The sequence below is a fragment of the Carettochelys insculpta genome, chromosome 20 (genome assembly GCF_033958435.1).
Source record: "Carettochelys insculpta isolate YL-2023 chromosome 20, ASM3395843v1, whole genome shotgun sequence".
NCBI classification, from domain to species: Eukaryota; Metazoa; Chordata; order Testudines; family Carettochelyidae; genus Carettochelys; species Carettochelys insculpta.
This window is the reverse complement of record NC_134156.1, coordinates 23097495-23119510: the sequence shown is the minus strand read 5'-3', so window position 1 is coordinate 23119510 and position 22016 is coordinate 23097495. Positions and strand designations below refer to the sequence as shown.

The 22016-nt window shown below is 50.4% G+C and overlaps 1 protein-coding gene across 7 annotated transcripts in view; it reads left to right on the top strand.

Annotated features, from left to right (window-relative positions):
* SLC39A11 (solute carrier family 39 member 11) overlaps window positions 1-16965 on the top strand; it is a 318218-nt gene extending 301253 nt beyond the window's left edge. For all 7 annotated transcript variants that reach the window (XM_075014328.1, XM_075014323.1, XM_075014327.1 and 4 more), the window contains 3 exons: window positions 10259-10357; window positions 13249-13407; window positions 15127-16965. In XM_075014328.1, coding sequence (XP_074870429.1) covers window positions 10259-10357; window positions 13249-13407; window positions 15127-15205 — 337 coding nt within the window. In that variant the 3' untranslated portion in view covers window positions 15206-16965. The remainder of the gene's footprint in view (window positions 1-10258; window positions 10358-13248; window positions 13408-15126) is intronic.
* Window positions 16966-22016: the final 5051 nt, after the last annotated feature.

Genomic DNA, 22016 nt, shown 5'->3' with positions numbered 1-22016 from the left:
TTCAGATTTACAATCTAAATTGGAAGCTCAATTTATCAAGGTTAGGCAAGAGAAGGTTAAGAGGTAACTTGATCACAGTCTGTATGTACTGCCCATGAAAAAGAGGCCTCCGATGGTAAAAAGTCGTTTTGTCTCGCAGAATACCAATGGCAGAAGATGAAGCCGGATTTATTCTGACTAAAAATAAGATGCAAACATTGGGCCTGGGGATAGTTAAGTAGGGGTGTTGTGGATTTTGCATCATTTAGATTCTTGAAATCAGAACTGAAGGTCTTTAGAGAGAGGTCTGCTGTTGCTCAGACAAGAATTATGGGCCTTATGAAGTCATCCCTGAGTGAAGGTCTGTGGTCCATGTTATGCAGAAGGTCAGACTTGGTGGTCATCAAGGTTCCTTTTGGCCTGAAAATTGATGACTGACTAAACAATGTACAGATAGAAGGATGGGACACAAGTACAGGCTGAACCTCTCTAATCCGGAACACTCTCGTCTGGCAACATGCATTAGCTGGCATAATTGTAGTTAGCCAGATGACCACTCATCATAGGCGTGGACAAACTTCCCACAGTCCCATAAAGTTTGCTTCCAGCCACTCATCCTGGCTCTCAGTGTTCTGTGCTGTTCTTTAGCTGCAAGATGCCCCTACATGTCTTCTAAGAGCCCAGTAAGCAGTGGAAGTGTTGGTAATGTGCTGGACCATACTGACCTCCTGTCGTGTGGCAAATTCTCTCGCTTGGCACCTGTCAGGTCCCGAGGGTGCCAGATTAGAGAGATTAAACATGTAGAAGGACATTGGAGAAGGCTACCAAGCTGGCTCAGACCAAGAAGGTACATTATCTTCAATATCCTGTCTCGAACAAGCACTGTCTTTTTTTTAGAAGAAGGCACAAGAAATGCCAATGAAGCACCTATGGGACAACCTTCCAACGGACAGACTTTTCTCCCAAGCCCCGATAATTAGAGGTTGACTTATCCCCCGGTGCATGAGGGTTTATATCTCTTCCAAAACTTGTGCTTATTTTCTGATATTTACTGTGTTAAGTTTGGCTAATCTTCTTTTCCATGTAGCCGTCCAGTCCTTTTCCAAATTTTGCCAAACTCTTGAACTCTGCAGTATCTTATGGCAACAGGTTCTACAGGCTAATTGTGCATTGTCTGAAAAAAGTTATTTCCTTTATCAGTTTTATTATTTGCCGCTGAATTTCATACAGAGCACCCATAGTTTAGGGTACTAGAGTGCAAACCCTTCCTCTGGAGCAGATTTTCTGGGCCCTACTTTGCTCTCTCAGTTCTGCAGAGAATTAACTATCCCACTTCCAAAGTTCCTTCTAATCTTTTCCATCCACATGTGGATGTTTTATATCCATGTGTGGAATAAATGTATGTGACCAAGATATGTGCAGGTATGTACCACCACAAGAAATAAAGGCTACTGGTGGGAGCTCTGGTGATTTGAATCTCTCCTGAACAGATGCACAAGTGCACATGTGACAGGGAACACTGCACATCTTAGGCAAGGAGGATAGAAGAGCACTCCATAACTGTGGGAAACATTATTTTGTGTAATTAGACCTCGGACTGGCAGTCGCAATTCCTGGGTTCTGTTCCTAGTTTGCTTCTTGCTGGGTTACTGTGTGCAGTTCCTGTCTGTTTAATGGAGTTGATAACACTTTAACCAGTCATGAGAGGTGATGATGGTAGGCTTTCGTTCTTTGTCATTTTTAAGTGGTTGGGAAAAGACAAATCTTTAGGAGTAAATCTTGCCCACCTGTTGTGTACAACATGCCTTTAAAATGGGAAGATGTAAAAATTTGGCCAGCATCAGGTCTGCATATGTGTGCCAGTGGATCACTCGTTCCTTGCCTGGTCGCATCCTGTGCAAGCACAGGAAGCCAGATATCTCTCTAGTTGAGTGTGAGTCCAATTTTGAAACGAGCACCTTATTCACCTACTTTCTGGCTGTGCCTCCTGCTCCTCACCCCTCCCGCCCCCCAGCGCAGGCGCGCACACGCTTTGCGTGAGAGGCTACAATAAAGCAGAAGAAAGCCCTTGCGTGCTAAGGCAGCTGTGTGGAACAGGTAGGACAGGTATTGGGAAATGCTCAAGGCCCTGTGCTTACCACAGAGCTCCTTCCCACCTGCAGGTCCCAGTCAAACACCTCAACAGGCAGCTGGAGTGGGAAGCCATGATGTCATCTTGGAAAGCCCAAACAATCGGCTCTTTCATGGCAAGACGATAACAATCAAAACAGTATGTAAGGGCCTGCCATGCAAGAATACACATGCACATTATACACTGCAGGGAACTGAAAGCTGGAGTGAAAAGGAGCTTGTTAAGAATATGTAGCCTACTTTCATAATCAGTTTGTAAAAGAATGGGCCCTTGAAAACAAGGGTTTAGGTTTATAGAAGGCTTTCTGTGCCTTGACCTTGCAAATATGCAGAGATGCCAACTTTTTCTGAAAGTGAACTAGGGATTTCCCAGCATGGGGCCATACCAGTTGGCAGGCAGGACTGGTAGGGTGGAAGGTCCAGCTGCGGGTATGTGCCCTTAAGCGCAAGCAGTGGGAATAGGTAATTTTCCTTGCCCTGCAAAGAGCTCTCCTTGGCGGGGCTTAGAGAAGCAGGACCTGCAGCTTTCTTGCCTTTTCTTTCTTAAAACTGCAGCAGAAGCCTGTGCTCTGTCCAGGGACCCACCACCCCTTTGGAAGAGGAGCTCAGGAGCGATCAAAGTTGTTTCCATACCGTACGCTGGCAAGAATCTGTAAGAATGAGCATCCTGACTTCCTAGAAAAACCCACTTTGAACTTCTCCCTTCGTGGGGTTCTTGATGGTAGAACGATGCCTAGCTCTTATCTGTGCGTTTTTTCATCTCTGAATCTCCATGTGCTTTTCTGAAGGGGCTAAGTATTACCTGCCCCCTTTTCGCAGCTGGGGAGAACTGAGGCCCAGCCACGCAGAATACATTTCCGAGCATATCTAAGCGACGTAGACACCTTCATCCCAGCTTTAGAAGTGATTTAGGCATGCCGGCACCTCGGCCCCATTGATTTAGGCTTAAGCTCTGTAGTGCCTGAGTCACTTAGGATGTGCCTCCAATACACCTGGGCACCTGGACAGGGGGACGCACACTGGCTGTGCTCGAGCAAGTATGCTGAAGCTAGCGCTCTGGACATTGCAGTACAGCCTGGCTGGTCAAGTAAGGAGCCGGGGCTTGGACCGACCTGTACGCAGTCTGACTGTGCCACCACCCACACGACAAATATCCGCATTGCTCTTTTGAGTTCAAGCCTGGGTCTGACTACTTGGGCTGGGAGGCCCCTGCTTAGCTTCAGCATAGCTATGCCTGAAGAGAGTCGTCCGGGGTCACCCATCAGCCAGTGGCAGAGCTAGGAGGAGCTCCCCAGGTCTAGCTGAGCCCCGCTGGCAGTATTTCCGTCATGTTCCCATTTAAACCTATGTGTGTTTAAGCGGTGACTGAATGGCCGTCTTGCCTCGCCATCCATGAAGTGGCTTTATGATGGTGGAGACGCATGGCCCTGTTTCTTTGGCTCTCATTGTCTTATTAGCATTTGCTTCTGAAAAACACCAAGTAAATTACATCCCCATCTTCCTGACTTTTTAAGTGTGTCAAGAGCAGTGTTCCACATAAGGACCGGCCAGCAGAGACTCCCGTGCCTCCCAGCTGAGCAGCAGAGCGCCCACAGCCGGCAGCCTGTGTTTCTACGGGTGGTGCACATCTGTGCATGCCTTGGAGCACATAACAAAATTTATTTTGCCCACGAATGGAAAAAAATTAGAGGAAACGTTGATCAAGAGACTCTTGTGCGTTCAAGCTGATTACGCTCTGGCGTGGATTCTTACTCAGTTATGACCCAGTCTCTTGCCTTTCTCTCTGTCTGCCCCCTCCCACCACCTCCACCCCCAGCATACTGAAGTCACTGAGAAATGCACTTGGTTCAGCCTGCTTGTACATCTGTTTAACAATGTGTTCTCTTTGCAATAGGAGGAAGCCTTCCAAGTGTCTCCACCTATTTCCTTCATAAGGAGCCCTTTGTTTTCCTGGTGCACAATGCAGCTTTATTTGGTTGAGTCTTTTTTCCTCCCAGCTGTTTCCACGAAATCTCTTTGCAAAAGCAGGGAAAGAACACGAGGTGGATCTGGGGGCTTGTACGGGGAGGCTCAGGCATCGGACTCCAAACTCTTTCACCCAAGCCCCCAAACAGCTCAGGAGACACCCTCTTATCAAAACAGAGGTGACCTCTGAGCAGTGCAGAGCTGTAGCCTTTCTGGGCGGTGAACCTAGGCAAAGCAAGTGAGAAGGGGACTGTCCCGACTCCATCTGCTGCTAATGAAACATTTGCAACCAGGTGCAATGAGCAGAATCTGGGAAATGCTCAAAGCCTGAGCAGCCTGTAAAGCCCATGGATGTGGGGGTAGGGCCAGGATATTAAGGAGATGGTGGGAGACAACCACGTGCCCTGTGGCTGCTGTCAGCCGAGCGTGGGTTTCTGGAGTGGGAACAAGGGAAAGGGAAGCAAAGGGACCTGTGAATGAGGAGAAGAGGAACCAAGAGCCTGGAAGAACTTCAAGTGCCTAATGTCTGAATCTAACCCCTTTGAAACTGAGGAATTCCCAAGTTCTAATCCCGGTTTAATCCAATACTGCCTCAGTTTCCCTATTAGCCATGAGGTGGGATCTGGCTCACCCCCCAGGTTCATCAGCAGTTGGGTTTCCAGCCACAGTTTCCCATTTTCTACAGTTTTAAAACATGTCTGAACCCCAAACCCAGTGCACCTTACCCAGTTTGAGCTCCACAGCCTGCTGCCTTCAGCACAAGTGTGGTGCTTCTACCAGCTGCTAGCTCATGTGCTCTGCACCCTCTGAGCATGGTGCTGGCCCTTGTCCCTCCCACGGCGGTACCCCCTAAAGCCCAGTGGGGCCTGCCGCTGCTAAGCACAGAGAATGCAGGTGAGGGTCTAGAGAACAGGGGCAGAAGATGAGCCCGGAGGGTGACACAGCTGGGTGGGGAGCAGTGTTCCCTCTCATTTTTTCCATCCATGGGCAGAATAAATGTTGTTATGTGCACCAAGACATGTGCAGATGTGAACTGCCCCCAGAAACAGGTCCTAGCCTTGGCCGTGAGCCCAAGATGCAGAGGCTTGGAGCTGTATGCTCCTGGGCAAAGATGAGCAAGCATCTTGTTACATTTCCATTTCGAATATGCTCTGAATTCATGGTGGGGGCCTCATTTTGTTAGTGGGGGCAGGGAATGGGATGAAGGCTTCAGCTTTAGGCTTCTCTTAGCTATAAGGGAGCAATCTTTTGTCTCGGCTAAATTTCCCTCTCCCACATCTGCTACCCCCATTACAGCTTTCTCACAGTCTCTCCTTGTTCTAAGGCAGCCACAGCCCAGTAGTGACAGATCACGGAAGGCATTGCCTCCCCTCTGGGGGTGGTACTGGGGGTGGGAGGGGGAAAGCTCAGGGTTTCTTTATGTACAGACCCCTTCCATTCACACTTCCTCTCCCACCCATTAATTTGTTGTGGTCGGAGCCAGTAATAGCTGCTTTGTGCTACGGCAAGGGAAGGAGGGGGGAAAATCCAGCACACAGACAGCGGCTCCACTGTTTTCTACATGGGATGTTTTCCCTGCCCCCCTCGCACTTGAATAATGTTTTTGATTGTAATGGTCCGTCCTTGTTAAGGACACCCACTGCCTCCCTCGCTCTCTCTTCTGTAAACCGTGTTAGACGTTTAAACAACCCAGCGAGATTTTTCTCACCAGTCTTATTTTATTCTTAGGAACCCACACGTGTTTAAAGCAGCAAAGGGAGCTTTCAGCTGCCGGCGAACGAATGAAACCAGCCTTTGTGGAGAGGCTTGGGTTCTGTTCAGGAGCGGGGCGGTGCAGGCAAGGCCTGGGTTAGGACTCTGCCTCAGCTCCTGGCTAGAGTGGAAAAGTGTCTCCAGACTTGGTGGGGTACTGAGGTCAGGAACGCCTGCTGTGGGGTTGCTACCCAGTGATCTCTGCACCGATATGGTCTCCGGCCCTGGTGTGCTCTGGCATGGCTTCCTGGATGTCAGTGGAGTTGTGTTCATGCCACCAGTTAGAGTTTGGCCCTCTGTGTCCACATAGAAATTGAAGTTCTGGAGAACTTTACATACGGTGGGAGAAACGCCTTAGCTTCACTGAAGTTCCAATCTGACTGCTGTTGTGGAGGTGGGACCACCGTTCCCTGTAAGCGGAGCACTTGGGCGGCCAACCAGGAGAGATTCAAATGCCGTCCAGCTGATTTAGCAGAGTGCTCGCAGTGAGTCGCCTGTGTGTCTACTGGTGGTGCACATTTGCATATGCCTTGGTGCATGTAACATTTATTCCACACATGGATGGAAAAAAATTAGAGGGAACACTGACTGAGGCTCCTTTTATTTTTGCGACACTTTGATGTTGCGCTGTTGTGACCTGTCATGCTGCTTCAGCCGAGAAAGCATTTTGTCCTGCTGCTATGCAGGGCTGTAACCGCGCTCTGGGTGGGGATTGGAGAGCTGGGGTGTGCTCACGCTACAGTAGTAATGAGCTGGGTGTCAGCGTCTCTATGAATGTCACTGGAGTTAAGCTTACAGTGCTGGTGTCGAGCTGGGTCCCCTGTGTCTACCTTGAAGCCAGAGTTGTGGAAACCTTCCTACGTCGTGGGAGCAATCCAAGCTCCACTGAGGTCAGCGGAAATTTTGCCCCATCCTTCAGTGTGGACGAGATTGAAACCCAAAGTGTGCGTATATCTATGTGGCCCTTCTCCCATGGCACCCCACATGCCCACGGCGTGTCCTCACCATGCAAAGCCACTTCTCTGTTCTCCTTCAGATGTCTTCTTTAAAACTCTGCTCTGCCGTAATGCTTATAAAAAGCTTGCCAGCGATTTGACAACTGCGGTCAGGAGCCTCTCACTAGTTCTTGTGCTTTATCAGCTTGGTTATAGTCTTACACTCAGGATGTGTGTTTTTAGGGCAGGTGTAGTGTCAGATGTTTGTACAGGACCAAGCACAATGAGGCCCCACTTCTACACACTGTTTTCAAACCACTAATAATGATAATACATATGAAAGGGAGGTTTCAGCCTGGGACCTTCAGTGGTATCAGCCTCTGCCCTTGTTGCAACAGGAGTTACTTCTTTAGTTGGAATCTCCTATAAACATTCACCTGCTTATGCCCACCTGGGAGAGACAGGCCTGCTTTGCCCTGGTGTGGTTTATATTTGGGCAAGTCAGCTCCTCTACCCATGTAGCTGTTCTGATCGTGCCCAGCCTTTCGGCCTCGCTGTCACGTTGTGGGGCTAAATGAATGGATCTAGCAGAATTTGCCAATGGCTCCCATGAAAGGTTCTTTAGAAATTCAGAGATTGGTGTATTTCACCCAGGATAAATTCCCTGGGGGCAGTGCTGGTTTTCACAGAAACTACCATAATTTCTTACCGCCCCACTGACCTTAGGCAAAAAAAGTGAATTTGGCATTTTTTCCAGGAAGGGGTGCGGGGGTGACACGTCCAACACAAAAAATATTGAGATCGATGTGCATGGTGCCTGGTCCTATTAACAGTGAGTTCTGCCTTTGGTTTGCATCTTGGATTGCTCATGGAATGCATCAGAGAGAATCAGCACTGAAATAAGCGAGCTTCACCTGGGGTCTAATGATAGAAAATAAGGGTGCACACAGGGTTCAAGGCTGGCTCAGCTGTGTTGCAGAGCTGTCTGAGGTCCAGGGCTGGTAGCTTTGCGGGTGAGAGGGTGTGATGGCAGAGGATGGGTGGAGGAGGGTTCCTAATGCTCTTGGCAGAGCTGCAGGGGGAGAAAAGCTTGTACGTCTTTGTCCAGACTATGCTCTCCAGTCTTCTTAGCCACTCGTGTTCATGAGCATCAGGCCAGTTGTCAGACGGGTGTGGTTGTCGTCTCCGTTTACAAAGGCAGCTGGTGGAAACCTCACGGGAAGGAGGTTGCAAAGGGGCGAAAATAGCATCCCCGAACTTGAGCAGGTAGAGATCCAATAGGTAGATAGTGAAGCATGTGTGCCCACAGGTTAGTCATTGCCATCTCATTGCTGCCGTGCCAAGGTTGTGCAGGATCCACCCCACACCCCAGCCCAGCCTGCCCCCATGAGAGGGGGGAAGGGGTTGTCTGGTTGTGTTTTGTGGTTAGCAGAGTATCAGCAGTTGAAACCTACTGTGGACCCACAATACCCTAAGGAGCTGGGAAGCCCTTCCCACTGAACCCAGGCACTCGCTTTCCTGTTCCCTGCAATGGTGAAAGTCCACAGAGACACAAATGAGGCTGTGTGTGTATTAATGGCGTCCTGAGAGTTTGTCTCCACCTCCCCTGTAGTGCGGACCACCCTTGCTATGAAATAATTTTTCTCCCTACATGATTCTTTTAGTGACTTTATTGGCAACTGCTCTTTTCTCCCCTCCCAGCCTCCTTCCCACCCCTCTTTGTGCCCCAGATGGGGTGCCTGCCATTTTCTTTGCCATACCAGCCGAGAGCGGCTGGGTGGCCTAGGAAGGAGCATGTTTGCATTTCCACTCCCCCAAGTGCCTGCCTGGGCCGGATCATGCAGGAACCGTTTGTTCTTTAATGCGTAGCTGTCAGAACCAGCATCCCGCGACAGCCAGCCTTCTTGCAAGCTTCCAAATGCTGCCTGCTTGCACATGAAGGGCTGTGGTTAGCGCTGTCGTGAAATCGGCGGCCAACGAGCAAAACCACAATCACTTTCCCTGCTAGCTCGGTTGTTAGGAGCCAGCCACTGGCGCTGAACAGGATGCTTTTCTGCCGGTGTTAACTGCTAGGCTCTGGAGCAGCAAGTGAGCAGTGGGGAAGCTGGGAATGTTTCTTGCTGTGGCTGCCCAGGACAGAATGGCTGCCAGAATGCAGCTCCTGGACTTGCCTGTCTCTGAGTTGATTCCCCCACGCTGCACTTGAGCCTTGCCATCCAAGCACGGTCACCCGCAGCTGAACTTTAGTGGGGTTGTCATCTGCACAGCAAGGAGCGGGATGAGGGTGAAAACAACAGCTCGGAGGCAGTTGCAGGTCTGGAACCACAGCTGGTAACATGCGACTTTTGCAATCTGCGTTGTGAGTTGGAGACTCAGCTGCCAGTTCTGTTTCACCTGATCACCTGCAAGCTTTGGACTGGTCTGTTCTGAGTGGGCTGTGCAGCTCCCCCGGGTGATCTGGGTGCTGAATGTGAGCAGGATTTCTTTATATGATATAAATATATATAGATATGTTAAAAACACACGTCCCCCCTCACTGCAGGAGGGGATAAAAGCACACAGTATGGAGGCTGTGCAAGAGGGCAGACAATAGGGTTGATGAACGGTAAATGAGAGGGATTAACCTCTGCATTATCTGATGTAGGCTGAAACTGGAGCTTGTCTGACCCGACCTCCCAGAATCAGCTCAGAGAGCGGGAAAGTGGCCCCTTTCGGAGAGGCGGGGAAGCAGGGCTTCTGCCTCTAAGGACTTGTAGGGAGCCCTGGTCACATCTTCAGGTGTAGCTCCTGGGGGGATCCTTTCGTTCCTTCTTTCACGGCACCTCCTGGGGTGAGTGGGAATTCCGTTCTTGTCCCCGGGGCCCCGGCCTGTTCTGCCATGGCCCTCTGACCTCACAGAACATCCTGCAGACGGCAGGTAGTTCTCAATACAGCCTGGCTCTAGAGCACACCTTGCAAAGCAGAGCCGTCGGCAAGGGTGCGTTTGTACTGCTTGGAGCTCCTTTGCACCACATCTTTCTTTCCCCACCCTGCTGAACCTCCCACAAATCCCCTTGTTTCCCCCTGTCCTCACAGGGTCTCCCTCCACTCCACCCTACCCTCCAACCTCCCTTCTTTGCCGTTCCTTAGTTAGTCAGCGGCTCACTCACAAACAACCCCAGATTCACCCGGTTCAATGACCAGGTACAGGGATCTGTCTGGTCCGGGGTTCGAGCACAAGACTGGGAGTCGGAAGCTCTTGGGGTTTGATTGTCTGATCGTGCCTTGGGCAAATCTTTTCCTCCCATTCTTGGTGGCTTCTAGGGATTGACGGATGTGCAGCTTTGAAGATGAAACTCACTTTAGAAGTACCTTGTGGTAGCAGGACGAGATTAGTCCCCAAGGGCTAGAAGCACTTGCATTAAAGAGATTTACTTTAATAACTTTTTTGGAGACCTGCGCTGCCCTGGTCCCCCCAGAGGAATGATCGATAACATAAGTTGCTTTTATTTTGGCAGGAATCTAGCAATTGGGATTGGAATTCAGAATTTCCCAGAAGGCCTTGCTGTCAGCCTTCCTCTGCGTGGCGCTGGGTTTTCAACATGGAGAGCGTTTTGGTAAGTAGCTCAAGCTCTGAAATGTGTTCCTCTCACCATCTTCTAGCTGCTGTCTCTGCATCGTTGCCTGTAACGTGTTGCTGTCTATGCAGTGCTTTGTTCCTACCTCCTGTTACGAACATAAGAACAGCCATACTGCATCACACCAATGGTCCGTCTAGCCCAGTGTCCTGTCTTCCAGAAATGGCTCGTGCCAGGTGCCCCAGAGGGAACGAACATAACAGGGAATCCTCGAGTGATCCCTCCTCTATCAGGAATGATCAGGGGCTTAACTGTATTTATGGAGAATCTGCTCTATTTTTGACGCTTTCCACAGCCTATGTGGACTTGGTGGTGGCTATGGAGGCACTCCGGGAGAAAGGGTCTTGCTGGTCTGGCCATTCTGTGTTCAGCTGCTGACATTTTTGCAGTCATCAGTGATTGCATGGCAACCCCCTCGTGCCACTCATACCCATTCAAACTTTGTAGAAGGACAACAACGGCTAGTCTGTTCTGCCTCCTGGGGGCACACCACCGCAGTAGAACGGGAGAAGTTTGAAGTGTGATCCTCTTTAGCAGTGGTTGCAAGTGCCTTGTGATCGGTTGGAATCCGCAGGCCAGAAAAAGACAAAACAGATGGACAGAAGAGAGTGCAATGTTGAAATTGTGTTTCTGCTGACTCGCTTGTGTCTGGTCTCCCACAACACATTTCCAAGGCCGCCTAGAGAAACATATACATGGGTGCACCAAGGCCAGAGCCTTTGCCGTCTCTCCGATTTTGTGTTCCTCCAACACATTTATATCAACATAATTTCTGACCTTGAAGTCACTTTCTTTTCCCAGCCCAGCTAGGCAGGTGATCCTTTCTGGCCTGTTTTAAGGTCTGGTAATGCTAAATGTACAGCTATGCTTTTTGTGACCAGTTTTTGATCCTCTTCTCTCACACGCTAATGCCGAACACAGCTACTCACACCGTTCCCATAGGTTTGCCACACCTAACCCGCTACCCAGCTGTATTCCTCTCAGTGCATTTTGGGACATTCTAGGTAGCTCTCCCCAGAGTGTGTCAGCAGCGGACATCAGCACAAGTGGCACAGAAGGTAGTCAGTTCTGGGATGTCTGACGAGACAGAGCTGGGAGGAAGGAATTAGACCGTGTCTATACCAGACCTTAAAGTCGATCGTAGATATGCAATTCCAGCTATGGCATTTGCATTCATTGAAGAAGAAAGAAGAAGAAGAAAGAAAGAAAGAAGAAACTTTCCCGTCGACCTCCCTTACTCCTCGTGAGAATGAGGAGTACGGGGTCAACTCTCAAACTCTGATGGTTCAGTTTTGCAGGTCCCCCCAGGTGATGAAATTGAATCCCCGGAAGATTGACCCTGAGTGGGTTGATATCCTGCGTAATGTAGGTGTACCCTTAGGCCGGCATGGGTAGGAGGTCCAAGTACTACAAAGAAACCAGGGGGTTGGGCAAGTTATAGAAGGAAAATCTAGGCCACCAGCAAAGGCAAAACGTTGTTAGCATGCATAGTTCAGAACAGAATGTTAGTCCTCAGACTGGGGTCAGAGTCATGCCACCAACTGGCTGCATAGTCAGGGAAAACCTTGTAGCATAGGTAGGACCTAAGAAGGGAAAATGGATGTGTTCTGAGGGGAGCCCTGCATCAGAGGTCCTTCAGCAGCAGAGCAATGCTTAGCCTGTGGGTGGGCAAAATACAGCCCACGGGCCGGATAGGTCCCGCCAAGCCACCGGATCTGGACCATGGGCCACCCTGCTGGGACCTTCAGGCAGCCCTCTTCTCAAGACCCCAGGGGAACGGGGAGGCTTCACACACTGCTCCCACCTCCCAGCAAAGATCTCTCAGCTCCCATTGGCCAGTCTCTGGTTTCCGGCCAATAGGAGTTGAGAGATTTTGGTGGGGGTGAGAGCAGCCTGTGAAGCTGCCCCCTCCCCTTGGTGTCTGGAGCGGAGAGCCACGTGGAGCAGGCTTGACTGATCTGGGGCTGCAGCAGGCAAGGAACCTGCTTCAGAGGGCTGCTGCTGGAGCCACCTAAGTACCTACCTCCTGGCCGGAACCTGCTTCTCGCACCTCATCCCCTCCCTCCCCCCAGCTCCCTGACCCAGCCTATCTGCTCCCCCTCTGCCCCAGGCCACAACTCTTTCCCAGACCCTGCACCTCTTCCTACACCCCTCCCTCAGGCCAGACTCTTCTCCTGTACCCCAGGATCCGAGATTGCAGCTGTCAGCCCATGCCCCAGGTCACAACCCTCTTCTTCACCAACACTGCCTCTAAGACCCCATCCCTGCTCTTTCCTGTATCCCAGGTCCCTACGCCACATTTCCTTCAGCTTCCAACCTCCATCCCAGAGCCTCTATAGGAAAGTGCAGCTCTCGACCCCCTTCAGAAATTAGTGCCCTGCCCCAGCGCATGTGGTTCAGGCCTCCTGCCCCCCCGTGACGTGTAGGATGGGATATAAACTGAGCGCAGGAGAGGGCTATTAGGAGGGAAAACAAAGGGATTGTTTGCCTGTATGGAGCCAGAGGCTCCCAACTCTGCTGGCTTCCAGATTGCTCACCAAGGGCTCAGCTGCTCTCATGTCTTTTGCAAGGCTCGGTAAACATCTAATTTCCTTCCGACAGTATGGGGATGGGAAAGCAGATTTGCACCCAACCTGCCAACTCAAAAGCAGAGCAGCCTAATGCTGAGCAGGGCCTCCCAGGTGCTTTCTGGTTTTACTGACTTCATTGATCCCATTTAATGGGACAAATCCCATATCCTCAGTGGTTTGATTGAGCCCCTGGGGTCCAACAAGTACCTGGCCTCTGTGGGTACCAAAAGGGATAAGGGAAGGTTTTCCTGTGTCCCTTCTGAGTTTCATCAGCAGCTTTTGATCTTGGTTCTCTTCCAGGTACGGACAGCTCAGTGGCATGGTGGAGCCTTTAGCTGGTGTCTTCGGTGCCTTTGCCATGGTGCTCGCAGAACCCCTCCTCCCTTACGCTCTAGGCTTTGCTGCCGGAGCTATGGTTTTTGTGGTCATGGATGACATCATCCCAGAAGCACAAACCAGGTGAGGGAAATTGCTCCGCACCCTCGCTGCCGACGCTCTGAAACCACGTTCATTGGCTGGCCTATCCTTGGGACTAAATTCTTTCCTTCCTCCCACATCCCCTGGAAGGGAGCGTTGTGGTTCAAAGAAACTCATTGGGCTCTGATCCCACAAGGATCCTGGAGTATTTGCATTAAGAGGACACATGCTCTTTTACAAACTAGTGCTGCTAACAGCATTTCAGCCCCTTCCCAATCACTGTCACACCTCAGAGAGGTGTCCTTAAGCACCGTGGTTCCTTCCACGTCCTGGCTCTCACCCTGCATTGCACACATGTGAAAGCCCATTTCCAAGAAACAACAGCTGCAAAGCCAGCATGAGCTGTAGGAAGGTTGGCTGCTTGCCTTATTTTTGGTGCAGGATTGGCAGAGTTCAGCTGTTGCCGCTGTTTCAGACTGTGAATAGTCAGGGAAAAGCATTCTTGGTACTGCAATTGTTTTGCTGAAGGAATTGTCAGATTGCAAGAGCTAGCAGGAGTGACTCTTGGAGATATTTGTCTTTTGCAGCTGTCCCTCAATGCATGTGGCTTGAAATGGCTGTCACTGAACAGTTTTATTGTACTAATAATTGAGCCTAAACCTTGGAGCCCATCGCACTGAGAGCCGTATGAAAACTCTAGGAAGAACTCTCCTGGCCCTGAAAGTTTACAGTCTAAAAGACAAAATGCTAGGGGTGGCTTATGGGAGGCAACCAATGCTTACCCACTCTGGAGCAGCAATCACTGCTGTCAAGCTACTAGCCATAAAGGGAGTCAGATCCCCACCTTCATCTTAGGGACTATATATAAAGAATGAATCTGTCGCTCCCAGACCCTGTTTATTGTCTCAGGGAGACAATAAATGAGGAGAAAATTGCATCAGGGATCTGTGATAAGATTCTCAAAGCCACCTAGAAGAGTTGGAGCCACGTCCCCCATTACTTTTAATGGAATTGCTTGCCTAAATCCCCAGTGCCCTGGGTATCCCAAGCACAGGGAGATGGTGCCTCTCCACACAGGCGACTGTGCTCTCGCACACCCTCCCCAGTCCTGCTGGTCTCCAGGCTCTGCCTTGGTTGTCCCAGCTGGCTGGGACTGGCCATCCTACCTCCAACAGGCATTCAGAGTGTCTGGGGCTGTACTGCTTGCTGGCGCTCTGGGGCTGGAGACACCCTGACTGTCCTGCTGCGGCCATCGGCACTTGGAGACGTCCTGGCCAGGAGCTGGGGGTGCTGAGGCTGTACCACCTGATGCAACAGGGCTGGGGCCTCATTTCCCTGGCTGGTGCTGGGGCTGTGGGCCGTGGTGGGGGTGTTTGGGGTTCCTGCGGGGTAGAGGGTAGAAAGAAAAGGTGCAGATGGGGAATGGTGCCCTCAGGTACAAGGGGAAGGGCTGGGGGTAGTATGCACAACCCCCAGGATTGCTCAACCTGTCTTTCAGAGGTGGTTCAGTGTCAGAGAGAGCTATCAGGGGCCGAGGACTGGAGATACAGCGCCATCCACACCAGCTCTCCAAGGAGCCATCTGGATGAGTCTGGTTTTGATCGGAGGGAGGGGTCAGCATGACACAAGGCCTTCAAAGAAAGGGGAATAAACAGGATTTTGGGAGATTCCCTTCCTCTCACAGGTGAAGGCAGCTCTGATGTCTGCCTGAAAGGACATCCTGAAACACAGGCTCTCACCCCTCTCCTTTCCTCCTTGCAGCGGCAACGGGAAGCTGGCTTCCTGGACCTCCATCTTCGGCTTTGTGGTGATGATGTCCCTGGATGTTGGACTTGGATAATGGTGGATTCCAACTGGCCAATGAAAGAGGACAGCTGCACAGTTTGCATGGCAGCAGTCGGAACTGGAACCTTTATTTTCTTCAAGATTTTTTAATATGGATGTTGATTAGGGTTGGTGTCCATTATCTGTGATTTTCTATATATGTAGATATTTTGCTTTAATGCAACGTTGGTTGTTTTCGAAGCACAAATATTGATGGCTCCTTGCAGGTCCTGGGTTTTCTTTGCTGCCAGATTCTTTCCGTGTTCAACAGGGCCATCAATAAGACACATATCAGTCAGGATGCAGTTTGCTGTTTACTTTTTCTCCCATTTTTGGGCATTTACGGAAGGGTCAAAGCATTTTTGGTTTTGACCGTACTTGTTCTATAGGTGGGCAGATGTTTAAAGAGTCTCCTAGTTAAGTCGTGGAACAGTTGATGAGTAAATCTGTGAAGTTTTCTGAACAGCCGAAATCTGTCTTGGAAGTATGGCTGTGCCAGCACTTACAAGGGAACCCGCACAAGTGAGTGCGTAGCAGCATGCCTAATACATACTACTAGGGTCTGAGAAATTTTAAGTGGCTTCAGCTATTTTGATGGATACCAGTAATCTAAACCCTTGAAAAAAGAAACCTTGTGAGAATCGCGTCTGGATGCAAAAGCTGGGAAGATATCAGTTTCCCCTGCTGCATATGTCGTCTTAACGGTGCATTGCTCCAGTATAATCCAACGGGCAATTCTTTGCCTCTTTACACATTTGAAAGAAGCCACCTGTTGCACAGCGTGCACTCTTCGAAGATGCAAGTTGTTTTTGTATAATTGGTTCATAAGGTGCTACGGAACTCTATTGTGGAGCAGGGTCCATGACCAACTTGAGCCTGAGGTTTTGTTTCATAAATTGCTATTTTAAATCAGAACAGAAATCTCCAGGAAGTTTTAATTTATGCTCTGCCCAGAGGTTGGCCTGTTAGCATGCTGCCTCTGTGGTCCTCCAGCAAAGGCATCCATAGTCACATTTGACAGACCAGTCGGGTCCTCCCGATAACTCTTATTGTCCCCAGCACTCATCCAATTAATTTATTACCTGACATGAACAGTCAGCAATGTAACACCCCAGAAACCACTTTCCAGGCGTTTGTTTGGATAACGGTGGGTCCCAAACATGCAGAATAATTTGTTTTAACCGCTCAGGAGCAAGCCCCGCTCCTCCTAGACAGAGGCACGCTCGCGGGAGGAATGTGATGGAACGTGACAGGTTTCTCCTAAGCTGAATAATGAAAAGCAGAAGTCAAGGGAATGATGGAGGACATATATCCCTGCTCACTTTCAAGGCAGGCTGTTCTCCTCCCATCAAGGTGGGATTGGATTAGACCCTTTGGCAGCCACAGTAAACAACTGGATTGCCTTGCTGGTGTCTAGGCATCTCAAGCCCTCTAGGCTTAACTTTATAATGTGTATTCCACAGGTTCACTTTAGAGATTCATGGGCCACCCTACGCCAGACACAGTCCCCTGGGAAACAATAGGCCGATCCTCTGAGAGAGGCTGTAGGAATGCAGTCAAGGGGACTAGGTACAAATAATGGATGAAATTAGAAGTAAGGAGTTGTTGTTGAGTTCGGTTGATTGGCTGGATTTTGTCTGTATTTATTTGTATGTAGTTCTGGATAATACAAAAATGCTGGTTGCCAATGGGCCTGACCTTTTAACTGTGATTTAGTTTCAATAAACGAAAAGTTCAGAGTCTTTGCTGACTTACTTTCCTGAAGTCAGCCCTTCCCTTTTCCTCTCTTCCCTGGATTTGATTACATTCTTTCCCCTTCACTCGATTCTTTCCTGTTTGCTCAAGGTCTTTCTTCTGAGACAGGCCAAAAATAATGCCTCTTAAATGGTAACAAATACCTTCTCTTCCCCCACCTAAGCCCGATCTTGTTGAAGAGAAGTCCCATCGGCTGGCGTCAGTATCAAGATTCATGCTGCAGGAGTACGCTGTTGGTTGGGTTGGCCACACCAGATCAGATCACTGATCCACCAAGTCATGCATCTGATGCTTGTCCGTTCCTAAGGCTTTGCAGACATAACAAAATCAAGTGTCCTGGAGAGCAAGGGTGAAATCCTTCCCCCGTTGAACTGTAAGGGAGTGTTGTTGTGGGTTTCAGCGGAACCCGGGTGTCACCTCTAGTCTCCATACAACCAAATTCACCCTTCCAAGAGGCATTAGTGGCCAGCTTGGTTGGCAGCCTCAGCAGAAGCCAGGGACGGAGTGGGAGCAGAGGGCACTCTATGTTCCAGACCCTGTGAAAGAAGATAGGGGCACGCAGGTGGGGAAGTTACCACCATCTCTGTCCATTGTTTATCTGCCTTGTGGACCTTTGAGTGCCAAAGGGGCTGAGATCAGTGTTCCCAGTAAGCTAAGTGCCTGTGCAGCCACACGGGAGAGATTCCGATGCCACCCAGCTGGTTAGCAAAGCACCCACAGTGAGCAGCAGGTGTGTCTACGGGCGGTGCTCATCCACACATTCCTTGGGTCAATAACAAAATTTCTTCTGCACATGTACGGACAATTTAGAGGGAACTTGACTGAAGCCGTGTCTACACGTGCACGCTACTTTGAAGTAGCGGCACTAACTTCGAAATAGCGCCCGTCATGGCTACACGCGCCGGGCGCTATTTCGAAGTTAACTTCGACGTTAGGCGGCGAGACGTCGAAGTCGCTAACCCCATGAGGGGATAGGAATAGCGCCCTACTTCGACGTTCAACGTCGAAGTAGGGACCGTGTAGTCGTTGCACATCCCGCAACTTCGAAGTTGCGGGGTCCGCCATGGCGACCATCAGCTGAGGGGTTGAGAGATGCTCTCTCTCGAGCCCCTGCGGGGCTCTATGGTCACCGTGGGCAGCAGCCCTTAGCCCAGGGCTTCTGGCTGCTGCTGCGGCAGCTGGGGATCCATGCTGCAGGCGCAGGGTCTGCAACCAGTTGTCGGCTCTGTGTATTTTGTGTTGTTTAGTGCAACTGTGTCTGGGAGGGGCCCTTTAAGGGAGCGGCTTGCTGTTGAGTCCGCCCTGTGACCCTGTCTGCAGCTGTGCCTGGCACCCTTATTTCGATGTGTGCTACTTTGGCATGTAGACGTTCCCTCGCAGCGCCTATTTCGATGTGGTGCCGCGCAACGTCGAAGTTGAACATCGACGTTGCCAGCCCTGGAGGACGTGTAGACATTACTCATCGAAATAGCCTATTTCGATGTTGCTACATCGAAATAAGCTATTTCGATGTAGGCTTCACGTGTAGACGTAGCCTGAGAGTGTGATCTGTGCCCTAAAAGCTCACCTGGAAAAGGAGCCAGGGTGGCAAGGAACCAAACCATGTCCCTTAACAGATCCTTTACCATAGCATGTAAACAGCTCAGAGTTACAATGGCCAGGAGAATGGCTGTTTCCCTGTGGCAACCTCAGAGGGCTTTGATGAAAGGTAGGGGGAAGTACCATTATCCCTTGGCCCAGGCAGGTCAGCGGCAGCACAGAGGTGAGAGGTGACTTACCGGAAGTCCCACGCGGTCACCTAAGTCAGTCCTGTACCCTGTCCATAGAACCATGTAGTCTCTAAAGAGGTAAGCCCCGATTTTCATCTCATGAGGTCAATGGGAGCAGCCGGTGCTCAGCACTTTCCAAAATTACCCCAACAGACAAGCTGGTGGAACTGCCAATGTTGTTCAAAGCCTGTCAGCACTTTGGCTTTTCATTTTAAACCAAGAGTCTGGTGTTTGATCTCTCCCTAGCTCAGGGCTTGGCAGTGGAATCTTTGTAAAGGTGGGAACGGCCAAAGTGGTTCATCTTAATGGCCCATCTCGCCCTGTGTCCTGTCTTCCAACAATGCCCAAGGCCAAGCTGTTCAGAGGGAATGAACCGGACAGGTGATCGGCATGTTCTGATTTGAGGTCTGCCATGTAGCATGACAGAAGAAAACAACACATTATTCACTTAAAGAGAACCTGTATTCAGATGCCTCGGAGATGGCATCACATTGTGCGTTTAATCCTGCTTCGACGTAGCCAGCCAAGATCAGAGTGAACATTCGACCCGTAGAAATGGAGGTGGAAGGGTATTGTAGAAAACACCATTGGAAAGCTTCTTCTTGTGCTCTAGAAATGGAGGGGAATTATATACTTTTGCCCTGCTGTGATTGAACGTCTGGCTGAAGTCCAGAGGTGAAGTTATGCCTGGGAACAATAGGTGTCAGTGAAAAGGCAGAGTGCTAAGCACATAGAATGTAAACGTGCTGTCACTCGGCATGAGATGGCAGGGAGTTACGGCAGGATACAGCTGTTATGGTAGGAAGAAGCTGATTGTCTTCAGGATATTGAACTGAGGTGTTCTACAGAGAGGAAGGACATCCTGGGAGGCAGTGCTATCTGAGGTCACAAGGGAGCTGTGTTCAGTTCTCTCCTCTGTGCCTGACCTCCTGTGTGATTTGGACCGTTGTTCTCTGCCTCAGTTTCCAATCTGTATAATGGGAGCAATAGCAGTGCCCAGCCTGTGAGGAGGATAAATACGATAAAAGGGGCCAGCGTGAGTCACAGATTAGTAGGGGGCATATGAGTATCTGAGAGTATTTTTACCTGCTACCTCTAAGACAGGCAAGATGCCGAGCTGAATCCATGGATCTCGGGTGGCAGGATGAAGCGACAAACCATGGGACGGTTTTGCTTCCAAGTTTCTTTAACATACTGGTGTCCTGTGTGTAAATGGCTGTTGTTGTTCTCCTCCCACTAACTGTCACAGAGCAGGGTGTGGGCCACCTTGCGTAGCGATTGGATCTGGGGCAGGGGTCTGCAACTGACACAGCGACAAAAGCCACTTTTTCAAATTCAGTTACAAAAGCAGTACTTCAAGAGCTGCAGTGCACGTGAATACGAGGCCATCCTTCATAAATACATAAAATGATAAAGTCAGACTGTACGTTTTGTAACCCCGCTTTTAAGAACAGCGCGCACACAATGATGTTTAACAGTTAGGACGTTGTTACCCCCATCCCCCAGCTTTACTCCCATCTCGCAGACCCACCCCCCCATCTTCAGACTTAGCCTCTCTGAGACCCAATCCTGCCCCACCAGCCCCAGGTTTAACCCCTTCAGCCCCCAACGGCCATCCCAACTCCAGGATTTACCTGGCTCAGCCAGGGAGCTCCACTCACTGCTGCTACTGCTGCAGGTGCCTCCTTTTCTGTGTGGCTGTGCAGCTCTGGCAGGACAGGCTTGGATGTCCCCTTCCCTGAGCTCTCTTGCAGGCTAACCTTGCCTCGGCTTCCTCTTCCAGGGCTCCCTGCCCTGCTGGCTTCCACCCCACCCTCCTCAGCCACCCCAGCTGACTGCTTGTCAGCTTCGGAGGCTGCCACTGCTTAAACAAAAATACTAAGCGGCGGTGGCAGTGGCAGCCTCCAGAGCCTCATGTGGAGTCAGCAGCAGTAGCGCTTGGAGCCACAAGTGGCTCTTTAAAGAGCCGCATGCGGCTCCAGAGCCATGGGTTGCTGACCTTTGGTCTGGGGCAAAGGTCCAGGGTCAGAAACTGAGCAAGGCTTGAACAGACTGCAACAGGGCTGGGAACAAGTCCCCAGCCAAAGCAGTCACAGTTACATGCATAAGCATTGAGACCTCCTCCAGTGGGGGGCAGGGCCAAGGGGGCAGTTTCCCTGGGGCCCATTGATTTTGAAGGGTTCAGGGCTCTGGGCCCTTCTAAATGCCATCAGAGCCCCGAGTGTAGCTGAGGGCCGGCTGGGGGAATCATAATGCAGCCTGGGCAGGCTAAGGGCTGGTTCTCTGAGGAGCATGGAGCCAGGTTCCTCCCCTCCCCTGACTGCCCAGTGCCTGGCAAAGTCTGTTACCATCCTGAGCACTGGCCAGGTGCGGCTTCTGACTCAGGCCTGGCCTACGCTAGGCAGGCAAGTCAACTGTAGATACACAGTTCTAGTTATGGCACTCCATGTCCGAATCAGCTTACCCTCAGTCGACCTGCTTAGTCATCTTCACAGAGGAAGGTCGAGATGGGAAAACTGTAGAGCTCCCTTACACCTTGCAATATCGAGGAGCGCAGGGGTCGACTGCTGACCCCAGAGAGTTCAATTTCATGCATCTCTACGAGGCACGTGAAATCAAACACTGGAAGATCAACCCTGACTGGATCAATCTTCCTCATAGTCTAGATGTACCCTCAGATAGTCTGTCCCACATCCCTGATACTAACTTCCGTGACTGCCTACTGGATGGGAAACTCCTTGGAGCAGAGACAGGCTATCTTGAGTGTTTGGAAAGCATCTGGCCTGGGACTGGCACTGTTGTAAGGAGATATTGAGCAACACCGTCCGTGTTTGGGTCCTTGCTTTCGAAGCCGACAAACTGACTGAGAGGGTCTGGTGAGGTTCCAGCCCCCAGCATCTAGAGAAAGCTGCTGGTTCCATTTTAAACACAGCCTTGCTGTCTGGATTTAAGTCCTGATCTCTGTCAAACGAGCGTAAGGAGTTAATATAGGACCGGCCATACTGGGTCAGACCCAAGGTCCATCTAGTCCAACAACTTCTCCTCTGACAGTGGCCCCAGAGGGACACCCTAAGGGAGTCCCTTAGTGATGTTCAGTGTGTTATTCAGTGTCCTCCAGACCATCTTCATTTGTCAGTATTAATTATAGACACTGTGCTCTTGCCTGGGACGTTCAGACTGAGACACGAGCACTCTGCATTGGATAGATTTTCAAAATCGGGGCCTTTGCCACCTCTCGTCTGTGTTTTTCATCTCTAAAATGGGACCGTGACCGTTATCCGCCTCTAAAGAGTGGGGAGAAGG